Source organism: Phaethon lepturus, unplaced genomic scaffold (genome assembly GCF_000687285.1).
Source record: "Phaethon lepturus isolate BGI_N335 unplaced genomic scaffold, ASM68728v1 scaffold1945, whole genome shotgun sequence".
In the NCBI taxonomy this organism is placed as follows: domain Eukaryota; kingdom Metazoa; phylum Chordata; class Aves; order Phaethontiformes; family Phaethontidae; genus Phaethon; species Phaethon lepturus.
The window spans coordinates 19,672-34,668 of record NW_010538197.1 but is presented as its reverse complement, the minus strand read 5'-3'; the positions used below and the strand labels follow the sequence as shown (position 1 = coordinate 34,668).

The 14,997-nt window shown below is 46.8% G+C and overlaps 1 protein-coding gene across 1 annotated transcript in view; it reads right to left on the bottom strand.

Annotated features, from left to right (window-relative positions):
• Nucleotides 1-13,366, bottom strand: part of SCRIB (scribbled planar cell polarity protein) — a gene marked incomplete at both ends in the record, with an annotated part of 66,018 nt that extends 52,652 nt beyond the window's left edge. Inside the window, 15 exons of the mRNA XM_010286699.1 lie at nucleotides 496-813; nucleotides 1,299-1,337; nucleotides 1,392-1,517; nucleotides 2,079-2,204; nucleotides 3,392-3,516; nucleotides 4,117-4,283; nucleotides 5,067-5,266; nucleotides 5,917-6,035; nucleotides 6,396-6,540; nucleotides 6,630-6,704; nucleotides 7,956-8,019; nucleotides 9,543-9,599; nucleotides 11,394-11,483; nucleotides 12,916-12,994; nucleotides 13,249-13,366. Of these exons, the coding sequence (XP_010285001.1) occupies nucleotides 496-813; nucleotides 1,299-1,337; nucleotides 1,392-1,517; nucleotides 2,079-2,204; nucleotides 3,392-3,516; nucleotides 4,117-4,283; nucleotides 5,067-5,266; nucleotides 5,917-6,035; nucleotides 6,396-6,540; nucleotides 6,630-6,704; nucleotides 7,956-8,019; nucleotides 9,543-9,599; nucleotides 11,394-11,483; nucleotides 12,916-12,994; nucleotides 13,249-13,366 (1,848 nt within the window). The remainder of the gene's footprint in view (nucleotides 1-495; nucleotides 814-1,298; nucleotides 1,338-1,391; nucleotides 1,518-2,078; nucleotides 2,205-3,391; nucleotides 3,517-4,116; nucleotides 4,284-5,066; nucleotides 5,267-5,916; nucleotides 6,036-6,395; nucleotides 6,541-6,629; nucleotides 6,705-7,955; nucleotides 8,020-9,542; nucleotides 9,600-11,393; nucleotides 11,484-12,915; nucleotides 12,995-13,248) is intronic.
• Nucleotides 13,367-14,997: the final 1,631 nt, after the last annotated feature.

Below are 14,997 nucleotides of genomic sequence, written 5' to 3'. Positions count from 1 at the left end.
AGGCACAGGGTGAAACCAATAGGAAGGGCACACTCCTGTCTGCTCTCACTACCCACTCCTCTCCAGGAAGCACTGTGGCAGAAAAACAGGTGTAAGCAGCCTGAACATAAGCCTGAGGTTAGATCCATCCTGTTGCAAATGAGGTGCAACAACCAGCAAGCAAGAAGGCGATTGAAAGGAATGGAAGAACCTGTCAGTGATGGGACAAAAGAACTGTTCTTGCAGCACAGAACACAACATCATACATAATGGGGCAAGTGCAAGAATCTGGATACTGCGCAAAGAGTCAGGCATAAGCAACATAGCACAGCTCTTGGACAATCATGTGAGCCCCAGAACGAACTTCAGCTCTCCCACCCTCAGCATGTCTCTCCTGAAGTGCTGGAGCCTCTTGCCAATGTTTTCATTGGTACCACATCAATGGTTGGTAGTTCAAAGTAGCAGAAGGGAGGTCTGGTACCCCTCTGACCTTTCCCCCTCCCCACAAGACCTTACCTTCACTGATGGCTGAGCAGATAAAGCTCCATTCTTTGTGTCATCCTCATTCCATGCTTCCTCCTGATCCTCGGGCTCTGTGTTGTTATTGCAGCCTCCTAACTCCTCTTCCTCTTTGGGGACTCCATCGCTGTTGAGCCCCTGCAGGAGTGCCACCACTGCCTCTGGCTTGGGCAGTTTAGTTATCTTAAAGTGTTTCTTATAATGGGGCGTGTCTTTGCGGATAAGCCTCTGTTTCTCCACTGGGAATGGTCGTTCTTCATCTTCATCCTCATCTTCACTCCGTATTAGTGTGTCCTCAGCAAAGTGTACAGTGGGCTACAATGGCAAAGCCCCAGAAAGGCTGTGAACCTCAGGTAAAAGGCACATCTGGAGGTAGTGCAGAAACTTACTGTCCCCCCACTACCAACGGGGCAAGGCCAGCATTGTTGCTTTTGTGCTAAAGAAGATGCAGGAATACACATTAAAATTTCACCATACTTGCCTTTTTCCGTATCAGCTCCTTCACCCAGACACATCTTCTGTCAGCTCCAGTAATTGAAAGCACTCAAACCTGTAACTCTGATTTTCCCATAGTCCCTGCCTGGCTCCCATTCTGTCCTTCCATGGACCCAGCTCCCACATTCAGGCTCCTTGCCTGAATTTCTACTTGCACTTGGCTTCCATGGCCTGTATTTGCCTCCAGTGATGCCCAAATCAAACTCTGTACATCCATTTACCATTTTCTCTGAAACTTTCAAGTTCTTCCACTTTTTATCATGACCCTGATGCAGTTCCTAGGTTCCTACCTCATTGTATTCCACTTCCACATCTTCCTCCTCTTGGACAGCAGCTTCCTTATGCTCCTCTTCAGTTCTGGGCTTTACCTCCTTCTCCAGCTCCTGCATATCAGGCACCTGCCCATTTGGCCAGCTCCTCTCTCCCTCCTCTCCCTGCTCCTCTCCCCTAAAGTCAGCAGAGGCAGTGCTGTTGGAAAGGTGGGAGTCCTCACTGCGATTTGACATGGCGCTCAGCCTCTTCTCCTAAGAAGATGATTGTAAATGTCAAGACACAAACCAAAGCAGCAAATAGAGCAATGTGGTGTGACTGGTGCGAGGTGGGGTATGATCCAGTACCAACAGAACCAGCTTTTTCTTCAGGTTGCCCACTGCTTTCCCTGCCAACCCTGCTGCATTTCACCTAGGTCCACCCCTATTCCACTATCTATGCAGGCATTTATTCTCCGTATCACACCTGGGCAGCAAGATGCCTCCTCCGAGAACTCCATTCCCATCATTCGTTACTGGGAATATCAGAGCCTTCTTTTCCTCTCCCTGTGTTATGAAAAAAGCGATACAAATGCACACAATTCCCCTTACACAATTCTCTGTCTCCTGGTGGTATCTCTTGCTGTATCTCAATGGCCCCAGCTGTCACCACAAGGCAGATTCCAACCCCTGGAATTCGGGCAATCCATGCTCAGTCCATTCCAGTCTTTCCCAAAATTAAGCTCTTTCTGCCCAGCTTACACACACTGCCTCCCCATCCCCCAAGTCTGCTACATGTTCTCTATGGTTATACATTTCTTAGCGAACAGCACTCACTTCTGAGTTAGGAGAATTCAGGTCCGTGTCAGGCTTTGCAGCGTATACCCCATTGCGCCGAACTTCAATCACTTTCTTCATAACCTTCAGTTCACTGGGATGAGGGGTCGCTCTACGCTGTAAGCCCTACCAAATAAAAACACTTAGCGCAGGAGATTCAACAGTCAGAGTGTCATGTGCCATGCATCAAGACTGAACCACTTCAAATAATATATTTTATCAGAGTGCTAGAGCCCCAGATGGATGCAACCTAAATGTCAGGCTGCAGGATCTGATCTGGGCCTCTCCACTACTATAGCCTGCAGCTGGGAAGAAGAAAGAAATGGAGGCAGATAACACTTCTCAAAGCTCACTCTCAGACATTATCCTGCTCTCCATCTGATAGAGAGATTGGAAGGAATTGTAGAGACGGGATGTTTTAAATTGTGCTTCAGGCTTAGTAAATGCGAAACTGCCAACACAGAAACTCCTAAAGGAACACACAGATGGAGTATCTTCTTAATCCTTCTGGTGTTTCTTAACATATCTGACAAGCCTGTATGCAACCAGAATTTGTGATGCTTAGCTAGTCCATACTAGCTAAGAGTCAAGAAAAAACGTATTCTAAAATGAATAACAATGTTTAAAACAAACAAAAAGCCCCCACAGAACCTCCAAACACCATCAGCATATACATGCTGCAAGGACAGATGCAAATACCATTTATTAGCAGGATCTCAAGAGAATCTCTCTCCACAAGATAAAAAGGGAAAAAAATTCCTGCAAGAGATTTAAAGCAACAGATTACTTGCTCAAAACTGAAATTTTCATCCTGTCTTTTGCATCTGCAACTAAAGCAAAATGATCTTCCACAGTTTTTGAGGCTGTCTACTGTGTTTAGCTACTTCAGTAACAGGATACTCCACAGCATGGGCTTGCATCTGACTCCATGTTTGGAGGAGTGGAGATTGCCTGTGCAGTTCTTCCCCATGAGTGGGGTCAACTAAAATCTAGTCCTGACAGTGCTCTGACTGTTAGGATCTCTGGACTACGCAAATGATGTATGGGCAGGTTAACAGTCACAGCTCAATTCCCACGGGACAGCTGTCAAAATGTAAATCTGCACAAAGGCTCTCAAGGAATCCTCTTTTATACTCGTTTGTCTCCACATGGCACCAAATGCCCTTTGGACTGCAAAAATGTAGTACATGTCTGCAGCACTATTACAGGGTGAAACATGAACACCATAATGGCTCCCATCTTAGGAAAAAAGTTTAGACTGTGCCTATGTTTCCATAGGGAGCTAACAAGCCTCCAGAAACTCTTCTTCTTACCCGCCTCTCAGCTCCAGACTCCTCTTCATCATCTACTTTGGGTTCATCCAGGAATTGAATCACACTGACTCTGTTTAAATTGGTGTCCGTCCAGCTCTCATCCACACTGTTCTGCAAAAGATTCTCTGGGAAGAAAGATAACACAGTGGGAGCTACTTTCTGAACAAGTTGGGTTGTAGGCTTGGATGAAAGACCATTCTCAACCCCTTAGGGCACTTCTGTTGCATCTGCTCATGGCATCAAACACAGAGGCCTTAAGGACAAACAATGTAGCCTCCAGATCTTGTCACCTCTTGTACATCTCCCACCAGATCTACAGCAGCCTCTACAAAAGGACCTGAATGGTTCAGCTCTAGCACTCCTTACCCAAGAACTAAGGAAAAAGGTAGGATTCAGGCATGAATCTGAATTATTGACACAAGGATATCATAATGACAGGAAGCAAACCTTACAGACAATGAACTACTCTGTCAATAGGTCAAAGCAGAAGACTTGAAGACTAGGCTGCAGCTTCTTTACCACCTGGCAGAGAAGTACTTTCTCAGTTTTAACAATCCCTGCCTTGGAAGGTTGCCACCAGCCATTCAGGAGCCTAGGCCTGCTACAGGTATCACAGTAACAAAGAACAGCCCAACCAAGCAGAGAGGAAGGTTCAAGGCCTCTTCCCTACAGCACTCTCCAGAGTACACAGTACTGCAGACAGCGTTCATAATGCAGTGTCTTACCTAGGCTAGGAGAGGGCTGCTGGGGAAGCAAGTAACAAGTGAGAACTTTTTCTCCTGTCTTTTCATCATCCTCTGTTTGGAATTTCAGCATGGGCTGAGACTGATTTTCTGCCAGCCACAGGGCTTTCAGGTTAAGATTTGTCAAAGCAAATGGCAAGTTCTGCAGTCTGCAAAAGAAAAGAACTGCTGGTTAAACTTACTTGGTAAAAAAGGAACTTCAGCTTGGCTCCAGACTGCCTCACCTGCACTGAAAATAGACAAAGCCAAGCCACTTATACACACTGAAGCAGCTGTCTCATGCTGCGTGTGGCTCTGCCACAGCTACAGACTGCACTCCAGTAACCTACCCTCATCAGTTTTTAGCAGAGGACAACTCCCAGCAACTGTGAAAACGGTCAACTTTGAAGAGGGGTCTGAAGACAGAAAAATTATGCTTTCACAGACCAGTGTACAGAGAGTGTTCCAAACAGAAGCTCCAGTCAGCTTCCAACTGCTACAAAATATACCAGCATCAGCTAACAGAACTGCAGAATCTTTCAGAACGGATCACAGATATTTGCACACTGTGGGGTTGTGCACATCATAAATGTGCACCAATCACCAGAGGACTGATGACACAAAACTACAAAATCTGCAGGAAGGTAGGCAGTGGACCAAGGATTTCCCCTGATCTTTATTTCACACATGGCAAAATGCCCCCACATTTCTGGATTAGCTCTACCCTGTATTCAAGTAGCACAGAGAAGGGCTTAACAAGCAAAGCTTGAGAAATACATGTCCTCTTTCCAGAGACCTAAGCAGTCAGTCTGGGCTTCTCCCAAACACGGATCCTGGGATCAGCACAGATCCAGCGTCTCCCAAAACACACCAGGGGCCAGCCCATGCTGCTCCTTCACAGCAGCCTCCTTAGGAACATGCCTACAAGCCTGTTTACCCTTCCTGCTGCTGACCTGTTCCCAGCCACATCCAGGACGTGAAGCTCAGTGGTGTTGGCAAGCTCTGGTGGCAAGAGGGCCAGCCGATTGTCTCGCAAGGACAGCACATTCAGATTGGCACAGCCTCCAATCTCAGATGGAAGGGATGTTAGCCGGTTCCGATCCACGTTCAGGTTCGTCAGCTTGGCCAGCTTGCCAAGGGACTTTGGTAAGGCCTAGGAAGGAGATGATTCAATAGTTGCAAAATATATGAGCAGTAGTATAAAGGTATAAAGGCAGAGAGCCCTCTATCTGGGTAAAAAAGGCTGTCTTCTGTCCTAGCAGACACATTTTCGATAAAGTACTCACTAGAACTTCGGAACAGATTTTCCCTCGGGTTCACAGACTGTGGCATACCACCTCTTCACCTCAGCACAGCACACTCAGAACACCACTGGTCAAGATCTTTCTCCTGTTCATCTGTCCATTCCCAGTACTTGTGTTTTAACAATCAAATCATGAGCACTGTGGAGCAGGGCCATTTTAAATTACAGTACTCCATGGCCCCTTGCCAAATGCAGCTTTTGATGTAGTCCTGCTCCCATCAGATTGGATGGGCTTCAGGACTGGCTAATCCTAGAGCCAGCATCCTAGCTATCCTAGAGAATTTTTCAGAAAGAAGAAAAGAGTGAGAGAAAGCAGTTTCCAGCAGGGTCTTCTCAAGAGCCTGTGACCTAGGTGAAACTGTGCATCAAAGCAGCTCAAAGGAGAGCAGCTGAAGCATGCTCAGGAATCTGGCTCAGAGGCCAGAAGATGGGAAAAGATCCCTGGCATGTGGCTAAACTGAACACCAAAGGAGAGGCAGGGTGGCTGCTAGTGTACTTACTGTCAGCATGTTCTCTGTCAAGATGAGTTCTGACAGATTTTCACAGTCCCCAATTGACTCTGTCACCTCTGTCAGCCGATTCTGGTCCACCTTCAGGATGGAGAGCTGCTTCAGCTGACCTGGCCAGGGCAACAAGCTAGGTGTGAACTACGCTACAGAGATAATGACGCTGTTCTATGTTCATCTGGTTGAAATGCCTCCCGTCAGGGATCACATAACCTAACACTACAGGCACCACCTTTCTTCCCCACCAGGTTTGTTCACAGGTTTCACACATGCATGATGCAGATCAAGTACCTGAATTTGTCCTGTAGAGTTCTGCTCACCAGTATCATCTACCACTTCTGCACTCAACTACTGTGACTATGTCCATCAAGCCCTAATATCTTGTTACATACACTCTTGCCTGAAGCCCCCCATGCCAGGAGCACTGCCTGGACAGTGAAGTCCTGCACTGCTCCCCATGCCACAATACTCACCAATCCCATCCGGAATGCATTCCAGCAGGTTCTGTGATAGGAGCAAGTCCGTCAGTGCTACTAGCCCACTGACCTCATTGGGCAACTGCTCCAGCTTGTTCTCTGACACATCCAGACAGACCAAGCGGCGGAGATTGCCCAGCTCCTAGGATCAGAAAGGAGACATTACGGCTCAAGGGAGCAGCTAAGGAAGGGAGCAAAGTGGTGAATCAATGGCCCAGAACAGGTACTCACTGGAGGCAGGGCTGAGAGCTGGTTCCGGTCTAACCAAAGCTCACGCAGGTTTGGTAGCGCTCCCAGAGTATCTGGCTGTAACAGAGCAGGGCAGTAATAGCATCAGTCCCTTCCATAGGGAAGAAGCTGCCCTAGGATGCTACAAATCACACCACATCTCTACAAAGCTAGACATTGTTATTGCTTTCACACCTCCTAGAACCATTCACGAGTGGTTTATGAAGCGAATGTGTTGGTGTGCCACAATATAGCAGCACATATGTTTGGAAATGTCTGGGGTGGCATACGGGCTGCAGAAAGTCCCAACAGGAAACATGGAAGACAACAGCAAGGACTGTCTGATAGCAGACAAGAAGAGAACTAAACAGGGTTTTGGAAATTCTGGCCTTACAGAAGAATAAGTCTTTCTCCTCTTCCCCCTCCCAGTCAGGAAAACAAACATTTGGATAACACTGGCCAACTCAACATGATATAGCAGCACCATTAGCAATGGTAGACATACATTCATAGCATCACTCCACAAACACCAAACACACTGATTAGCATTTGGGTTTGGAGCTAATGCACCACTGCAGTGCAGATAACTGTTCTCACAAGCATGCTGCAGCCTTGTGCATAGCAAGCTGCACAAACTCCTTTGCCTCCCAATTTACATGGGTTTCTGCCAAAAAGCATTCCAGAACATTAAAAGCAGGATTCAGTAACAGCTTAATCCATAGCTGCAAAATTAAAGAATATCACTGGATGTCCCTGAATGTCAAGACAAGCTGAATTTCGAGACTCTGCACTGGCTCTTGGCAAACTTACACTCAGAGCCCTCCATGGAGGCACCCCACTCCAGAGGACATACACCCCATGCTTGGCTGACTTCCCTGCCAGGAACAACATAGAATGGTCCTGCATTTTGCAGTAGAGAAATCAAATCAGAAAGGAGAAAGGCAGAAAATTGGCCTAGCAGAAGTGAAAAACAACAGCTGGGGGCAGTGCAACACAGAAGGGAAAGGAAGCACCAGAGAGTTTCATTGGAAAGGAAAGATCCTTAGGCAGCTAGATACCAAGAATTAACATCCCAGAGCAAAAGTGCTTGGAAAGAGCAGAGCAAGGTGTGCATGAGGAGAACAGGAAGCAAGACACAAGGCCCAACGCATGAAGAAAACATTATGCTGGGAACAATGACTAGGCCATGGTGGACAGATCAGAATCTTCCCAAACAACCTGCAGGTCTATTTCTCTGCATTTCAGATTAAAAACCACTTGCTTCCACAGAGGTACAGGGTTCTACCCCTACCAACCACCCATATTCCCTCCCCACCACCCCTCACCTACCAGTACTTCCAGGTCATTTCCACCAAGATCCAACTGTTCTAACTTGACAAGGAAGGAGAGTGAACTGCAAGATACAGGTAGTAGAGCAGGGAAGAGAGGAAAAAAAAAAGAAAGAACGAACGAACGGAAGGTTAGCATCTAGGACACACATCTCACAAATTACATAACGTTTAATAACTCCTAAAACAGGTGGGGCAATCCTGACCTTTTTCATAGTCACTCTGACCAAGTAGTTTGGGGGAGTTGGTACGTACACTTCCCCCAGCCGGACCATCTGTACCAGGGAATTGGGTTCAGTAGCACCAGCAATCCCAAAGTGGCCAGCTTCCACTTTGTCACCAATATGCCTTCTCCCCCTCCCACCATAAAATACTCTGAGCAAAAACATGACAGATAACAAGCCACACCTTAACACTGCTGCCCATTTTTGTAGCAAGGATGGGAACCTGGCACAGACTAACAGACAACAGGAGAAAGTCAGCAGAGGACAATACGTATTTGGGGGGCAAGGGAAGCATAGCTGCAGGGAGAGGCAGGAATGACAAATTCAACAGCCTCAGTTTCCTCAAATGGGATGCCCATGCTGCCTAAGAGAAAGGGAAAGACAACACTGGCACAATGTGTCATAAGAGGTCAAGACGTATAGACAATAAGCTCACTAGGCAAGATACTGCGAGAAGCCTGCATGGGAACCAAAGCCTGTCAACACTGGCGATCCAAGGATGTGCCCTGAGTATCCAAACACATTACAACCTGGTGATATAAAAGGCTGCAGTCTGCAACCCCACAAAACCAGGATTCAGTTCTTCTGACATGGCCCAGCTGTTCACATGTCCTCAGCTTTCGGTCCTACCCCACTGACTCTAACTCCCACTTCTCCAAACAGGGGTTGCTGTTTCTCACTTTACAGACTCATTAGTTCCCCACATCCTATCTACCTGAGAGCATCAGCTGTACCAGCTGGATCCTCTACCAGGAATTCATCTCTGTCCCTAACTTTCTGAAACATTTAACAAGACTTACCTCTTCTCCTTTGCTGGCTTGTTTTTTATCTGCTGCAGGAAAGCCAGTTATCCTACCCACTCCCACAAACTGCTCAACCAGAACAATCAAGAAGTGATACCCAAGAAAACAGAAACGTCAGAAGCAAAATATATCTTCAGTGGTATTCTGTTGCCCTTTAAATTATGAACTTCACTGTGTACAGAGTTCTTCATATACCCACATCAGTACATTTTTTTCTTTTTTTGCAAAAGAATCAATCATCTGCTCCAGCTCTCCAGGAAAAATGGTTCTCACCATTTCCAGCAGCTTTCTTATGGAACCCTGCCTTGTTCCAAATCAGTCCTGACACAGAGGCTGAGTACAGACTCTGAACATCCTCCCCTGCTCTTAAGCCCTGTACCATCTCTCTCCCTCCTCACCCCAATCTACAGAAATCCAGCAAGACACAGCTAATCTATGCAAAGCCTTGAGCCCTCCCAAGCAAAGTGCTAGAGCCTGTACTACAGAAAGAGCAAGTCCCTGAGGAATCAGGAAGACCGATCACGCAGGAGACTCCTGAAGCCACCAGACAGACACACTCACGTGGGGAGAGTCTTTAGCAGGTTCTCACGTAGCTCCAAAGTCACCAGGTTTGCCAAACTGCAAGAGAAAAGGGAGCGAGAAAGCCAAATTCACTGAATAGGGCTTCAGGGATACAAGGAGGTGTTCATATCCCTTCCCTTGGGACCACCCCTTATGACTTGCACAAATGCATATACACGAGTGTGTACACATAAATGGAGATGACAGAGGAAAACAAAAAACAAAGAGGATCTTAAATGACTTCTGACGAAGGTGACTGCTTATTGCAAAATCATGGGGAAACAACACTGTGCCCAAATTCAGGACAAGGAAACATAGTATCACACACAGGACTGCCTGCTCAAAAAGATTCACAGAGTCACAGAACGGTAGGGGTTGGAAGGGACCTCTGAAGATCATCTGGTCCAACCACTCTGCCAAGGTAGGATCACCTAGGGCAGGTTGCACAGGAACGTGTCCAGTTGGGTTTTGAAGGTCTCCAGAGAAGGAGACTCCACAACCTCTCTGGGCAGCCTTTTCCAGTGCTCCGTCACCCTCACCGTAAAGAAGTTGTTCCTCATGTTGAGATGGAACTTCCTGTGCTGCAGTTTATGCCCATTGCCCCTCGTCCTATCACTGGGCACTACTGAAAAGAGACTGGCTCCATCCTCCTGACAGCCACCCTTTAGATATTTATAGACAATGATAACATCCCCTCTCAGCCTTCTCTTGTCCAGACTAAACAGCCCCAGGTCTCTCAGCTTTCCTCATACAAGAGATGTTCCAGTCCCTTGATCATCCTTGTAGCCCTCCATTGAACTCTCTCCAAAAGTTCCCTGTCTCTCTTGAACTGGGGAGCCCAGAACTGGACACAATACTCCAGATGAGGCCTCACCAGCACAGAGTAGAGGGGGAGGATAATCCGTCTCGACCTGCTGGTCACACTCTTAATGCACCCCAGGATACCACTGGCCCTCTTGGCCACCAGGGCACATTGCTGTCCCATGGATAACATTGTCTACCAGGACTCCAAGGTCCTTCTCCATGGAGCTGCTTTCCAGCAGGTCAACCCTAACCTGTGCTGGTGCATCGGGTTGTTCCTTCCCGGGTGCAGAACTCTACACTTGTCCTCGTTAAATTTCATGAGGTTCCCCTCCACCCAACCTCTCCAGTCTGTCCAGATCCCATTGAATGGCAGCACAGCCTCCTGGTGTATCAACCACTCCTCCCAGTTTTGTATCATCAGCAAACTTGATGAGGGTTCATTCCAACCCTTCATCTAGGTCATTGATGAAGGTGTTGAACAAAACTGGACCCAGTACTGATCCCTGGGGAACACCACTAGCTACAGGCCTCCATCTGGACTCTGTGCCGCTGACCACAACCCTTTGAGCTCTGTTGCTTAGACATTTCTAGATCCAAAGATAAAAACCCTCAGGTATAGAAAGCCAAATCCCTTGGTAGGGGCACTGCATCCCATGGGCAAAGCCCCATGGGCTCTGCCTTGGCCATTTGCTAGCAGCATAAATCATTTCAACATCATCGGACAGACCACACCTGTTTGGAAAGGGATAAATGGGCACTCATAAAATAAGACAGAGGATATAAGAAGCCTGGATGCACTCCTTGCCTGTGCCACAGACCACAGAGGAGGAGAAGCAGCTGAGACCAGGAAAGGAAACTTTTTAAAAAGATTGTATTTTAACAAGCAAAATGCTTAGAGGTGCTCACACAGTATGTTCACTACAGTGGTAAGCTGTAACTGGGATGGCACACTCTTCCCCTCCAAGTCCGGCTAGTGTCATCACCCCAACAGCATGGTGTCCCCACCCCAACCCTCCTCCCCATTATGAGAAACAGGGGCATACTCACTTCCCAATGTCATTGGGGAGGCTCTGCAGGGACACATCATTCAAGGCCAAATGGCCCAGGCTCCGAAGCTGTGTAAAGCCCTCTGGAAGCCTGTGAAAGCATGACAGAACAAAACACCATTAATTCTGTGCATGAAACAAACCCTAAATTCCTCATTTAAATCCCTCAAAAGCCAGTCTTATCCCAATTGTTATCAACATGTGGAAAGGAGAAGTGCAGGGACCAACTCTGATCCTGGCTCCAGATCCAGGATATGCCCCATTTCCAAGACAACAATACCCCCTTGCACCAAAGTCACTACATGTCCAAGTGTGCAAACTTGGCTCTGCAGTACTCAAGCACAAATCCCAGACTAAATTATGCCATGTGATCATTTAAACTTGGAAGCAGGGAGGGCTACCAAGTAATCCAAATGCCCATCTAAGGATAGTTCTGCAGATGACACTGCAGCATTTCCCAGGACCATGCAGTATCATCATAACAGATCCAAGGTGAAATAGAACAGGGAAAGATCAGGGAAAAGGAGAAATCCTTTGCTGTTCACAGACAGTTCCTGGAGATTCCCTGCCCCACTGCTCATGACACACATCTTACAACTCTGGGCCACAAAAAGACTCTGACAAATAACTTCTAATGTAGAAGTGCTAGTCATTCCTGTGGTACAGGGATTCTCAGTGACTGAAAAGCTTGTCCCATTCTGGCAGTGTCTGGCACCACAAGAGGGAAGCAGAGAGTTAAATCATATTTAAAGGGTGACTTAGGCAGCACTTGCCCGGGAACACAAAGGGCAGCCAGGCATCTGGAGTTAGACTGGCATCTACAGGGACCCTGGAAGACAATGCATCAAGACATCAGTGCCTGAAAGCATGGTTCACCAAGGCAAAGGAGCCACATTTAAATTCCCAAAACATTATGGATTAAGAGCTGTAGAGACACAAGACTGAAGAGACAAGGCAGATAGCCCCATTCTTGGACATAGCTCTGGGCACTGAGATATCAGGGAAACCGACCAAACACAGTTCAAAGGACTGCTATCCTAAGTTATAAATAAGAAGACATAGCAAAAAGGACTGACAGAGAGCAAAAAGGACTGACAGAGAGCAAAAAAGACTGACAGAGAGCAAAGGATAGCATGCAGGCCTTTCTCTACATATCTGTAGTACACGTCCACATCCATTCTGGTTTGTGCACTAGGGTGAAAGGGTGAGGAGGGAATAATAAACTTATTCCAAGAGGACAAAAGTCCTCACCATTCACACCAGTGGCAACAGTATGACTAAAGGCTCATCAATCCAAGCCACAGGCCCTGCAGAAGAGGGAGTACACACCAGCGCTTCACTATGCTGAGTGTTCCACCTGTCAGGAGAGCAAACATCTGCAGGTCCTGGCAAAGGGAGGGTTATCCTAGGCTTTGAATTCAAGGGAAGATAATTACAAGATGAAGACCAGAGAAAGCTAGGGAGAATGAGGAACTTCACCTCTCATTCTCAGCTCTACAGAAGGGTTGCATATGCCTTCCTACCTGGAGAGAGGATTCCCACTGAAGTCTGCGATTTCCAAGGATTTGCAGAATTTGATGCTTTCAGGAATTTCTGGAATGTCTGGAAAAAACATGAAAGAAAAAAAGAAGCTTGAAAAGAGCCTATCATGTGGAAAATGGGACACACCAGGTACTGGTGACAGCCTAAGACACAGTAAGACAAGCATATTTTCATAGCTCAGGACCCACAAAAGATCACTCTGCAGGACTGTGAAAGGGTACTGCCTCTTCCAGAACATGAGTGCACAGGGTAGTACTACTATACTGAGAAGCAGGGCTGTGGGGCACCCACTCCCCATTTAGCTTTGACCTTACCGTTACGGGAGATGTCCAGTTCCACCAGTTGCATGAAGTTGGCAACCTCAGGGGGAAGTCTCTGGATTTCATTGTCACTCAGACCCAGCTTGCGCAGGTTCAGAAGCCTAAAGAAAGGCTATGACAGGAGAGAGCAAAACTGGGTCAGCAGCAGTTCTGCGGGAAACCTGTCTTGTCACCTCAGGGCAAATCTAGGCATCCATCCCGGGAGACAACTGCCTTCTCTCATAACCTCTGTCCTGGTGAGGTTCTCAAAGCGCCGTAGCTGCACAGGTAAGAACCCCGATTAAAGTCTACAAGAGACATGGGTGAAAGAAGAAAGGCACCATGAATGAGTTTAGCTTGAGGATTCATTTAACATCTCTATTACCCCACTGCTCTTCTCCCTCTCTTGTAGGACACAAAATGGATGTTCCTTCTTAGGAATAGTTTGCCTTAGGCATTCAACTACTAGCATCATCTGCTATTGCTCTCTACAACTACCTGAAAGGGTGTTGTGGCGATGAGGGTGTTGGCCTCTTCTCCCAAGTAACTAGTGATAGGACAAGAGGAAATGGCCTTAAGTTGTGCCAGGGGAGGTTTAGATTGGATATTAGGAAAAATTTCTTCACCGAGAGGGTGGTCAGGCATTGGAACAGGCTGCCCAGGGAGGTGGTGGAGTCGCCATCTCTGGAAGTGTTCAAGAAACGTGTGGATGTGGCGCTTCAGGACATGGTTTAGGGGACATGGTGGCGCTGGACTAATGGTTGGACTTGATGATCTTGAAGGTCCTTTCCAACCTAGTGATTCTGTGATCATGAGGAAGTCACTATAAAGCAGGTTGCCAGCAGACACTACAGTGTTTATGAGTCTGGTCCAGAGAAGCCAACAAAGGAGAAACATAAGGGGACTTCCAGGCCAAAGTCCTGTCCCTGCTGTCATATACATCTCCTGTACAGTACATTTTGTCAGGACATCAGTGACAGGTCCCTACACCAACAAGGAAAGTGTTTGTGCCACCTGTACCAGAAAAGAAAAGGAGCAGGCAAACTATCTGTAGGGCCCAAGTAACAAAGAATTAGAGAAGGAAAGAAAATTTCTTCCTAGAAACACCACAGTCACACAAATGTTGACAGGAAGGGACTTCTAGAGGTCTCCTAGTCTAACAACATCCAATTTTTTCACACCTACCCTTGCTCTCAGAAGTCAATTATATTAACTATAAATGGTAAATAACAAGATTCATCAATCATACTCTTTATAGATGTCAACAGCCTCTCTGTAAGCTTACCAAACACAACATACTATAATTATCAACTGAACAAATCTTGCAGCTGCTTCTAACTATTGTCAGACATAGGGTACTGGACAGGATGGAAACCAAGGCTGTGGCATTTGTTGCATTTCCTGGATCATTTCAGAGTGCCTGGGAATAACAAACAAACAATACTGGGCCACTGTAAAAAATGAGACAGTTTTAAGAAGTTTACCCATAACCCACAAAGAGATAAAAGGCAGAGACTGCTGCACACACATGTAGTAACACTGTCTCTGATTACGTGTTTGTGTTCTACCACAGTACTAGAAAAGCACTCTAAGCCACCTCTAAATGAGTTTTAGATGGCCAAACCTTAAGAAGCTAATAACTCAACAGGTGATGCAAAAGGAAGTAGTGACGAAGTTAGGAAGAAACTCAGGTCTACCAAGTAACATGCAGAAGCCACTTCTAATCCATGTAATCTTCCTGTCTGTCCTACGCCAGAGGCAGAG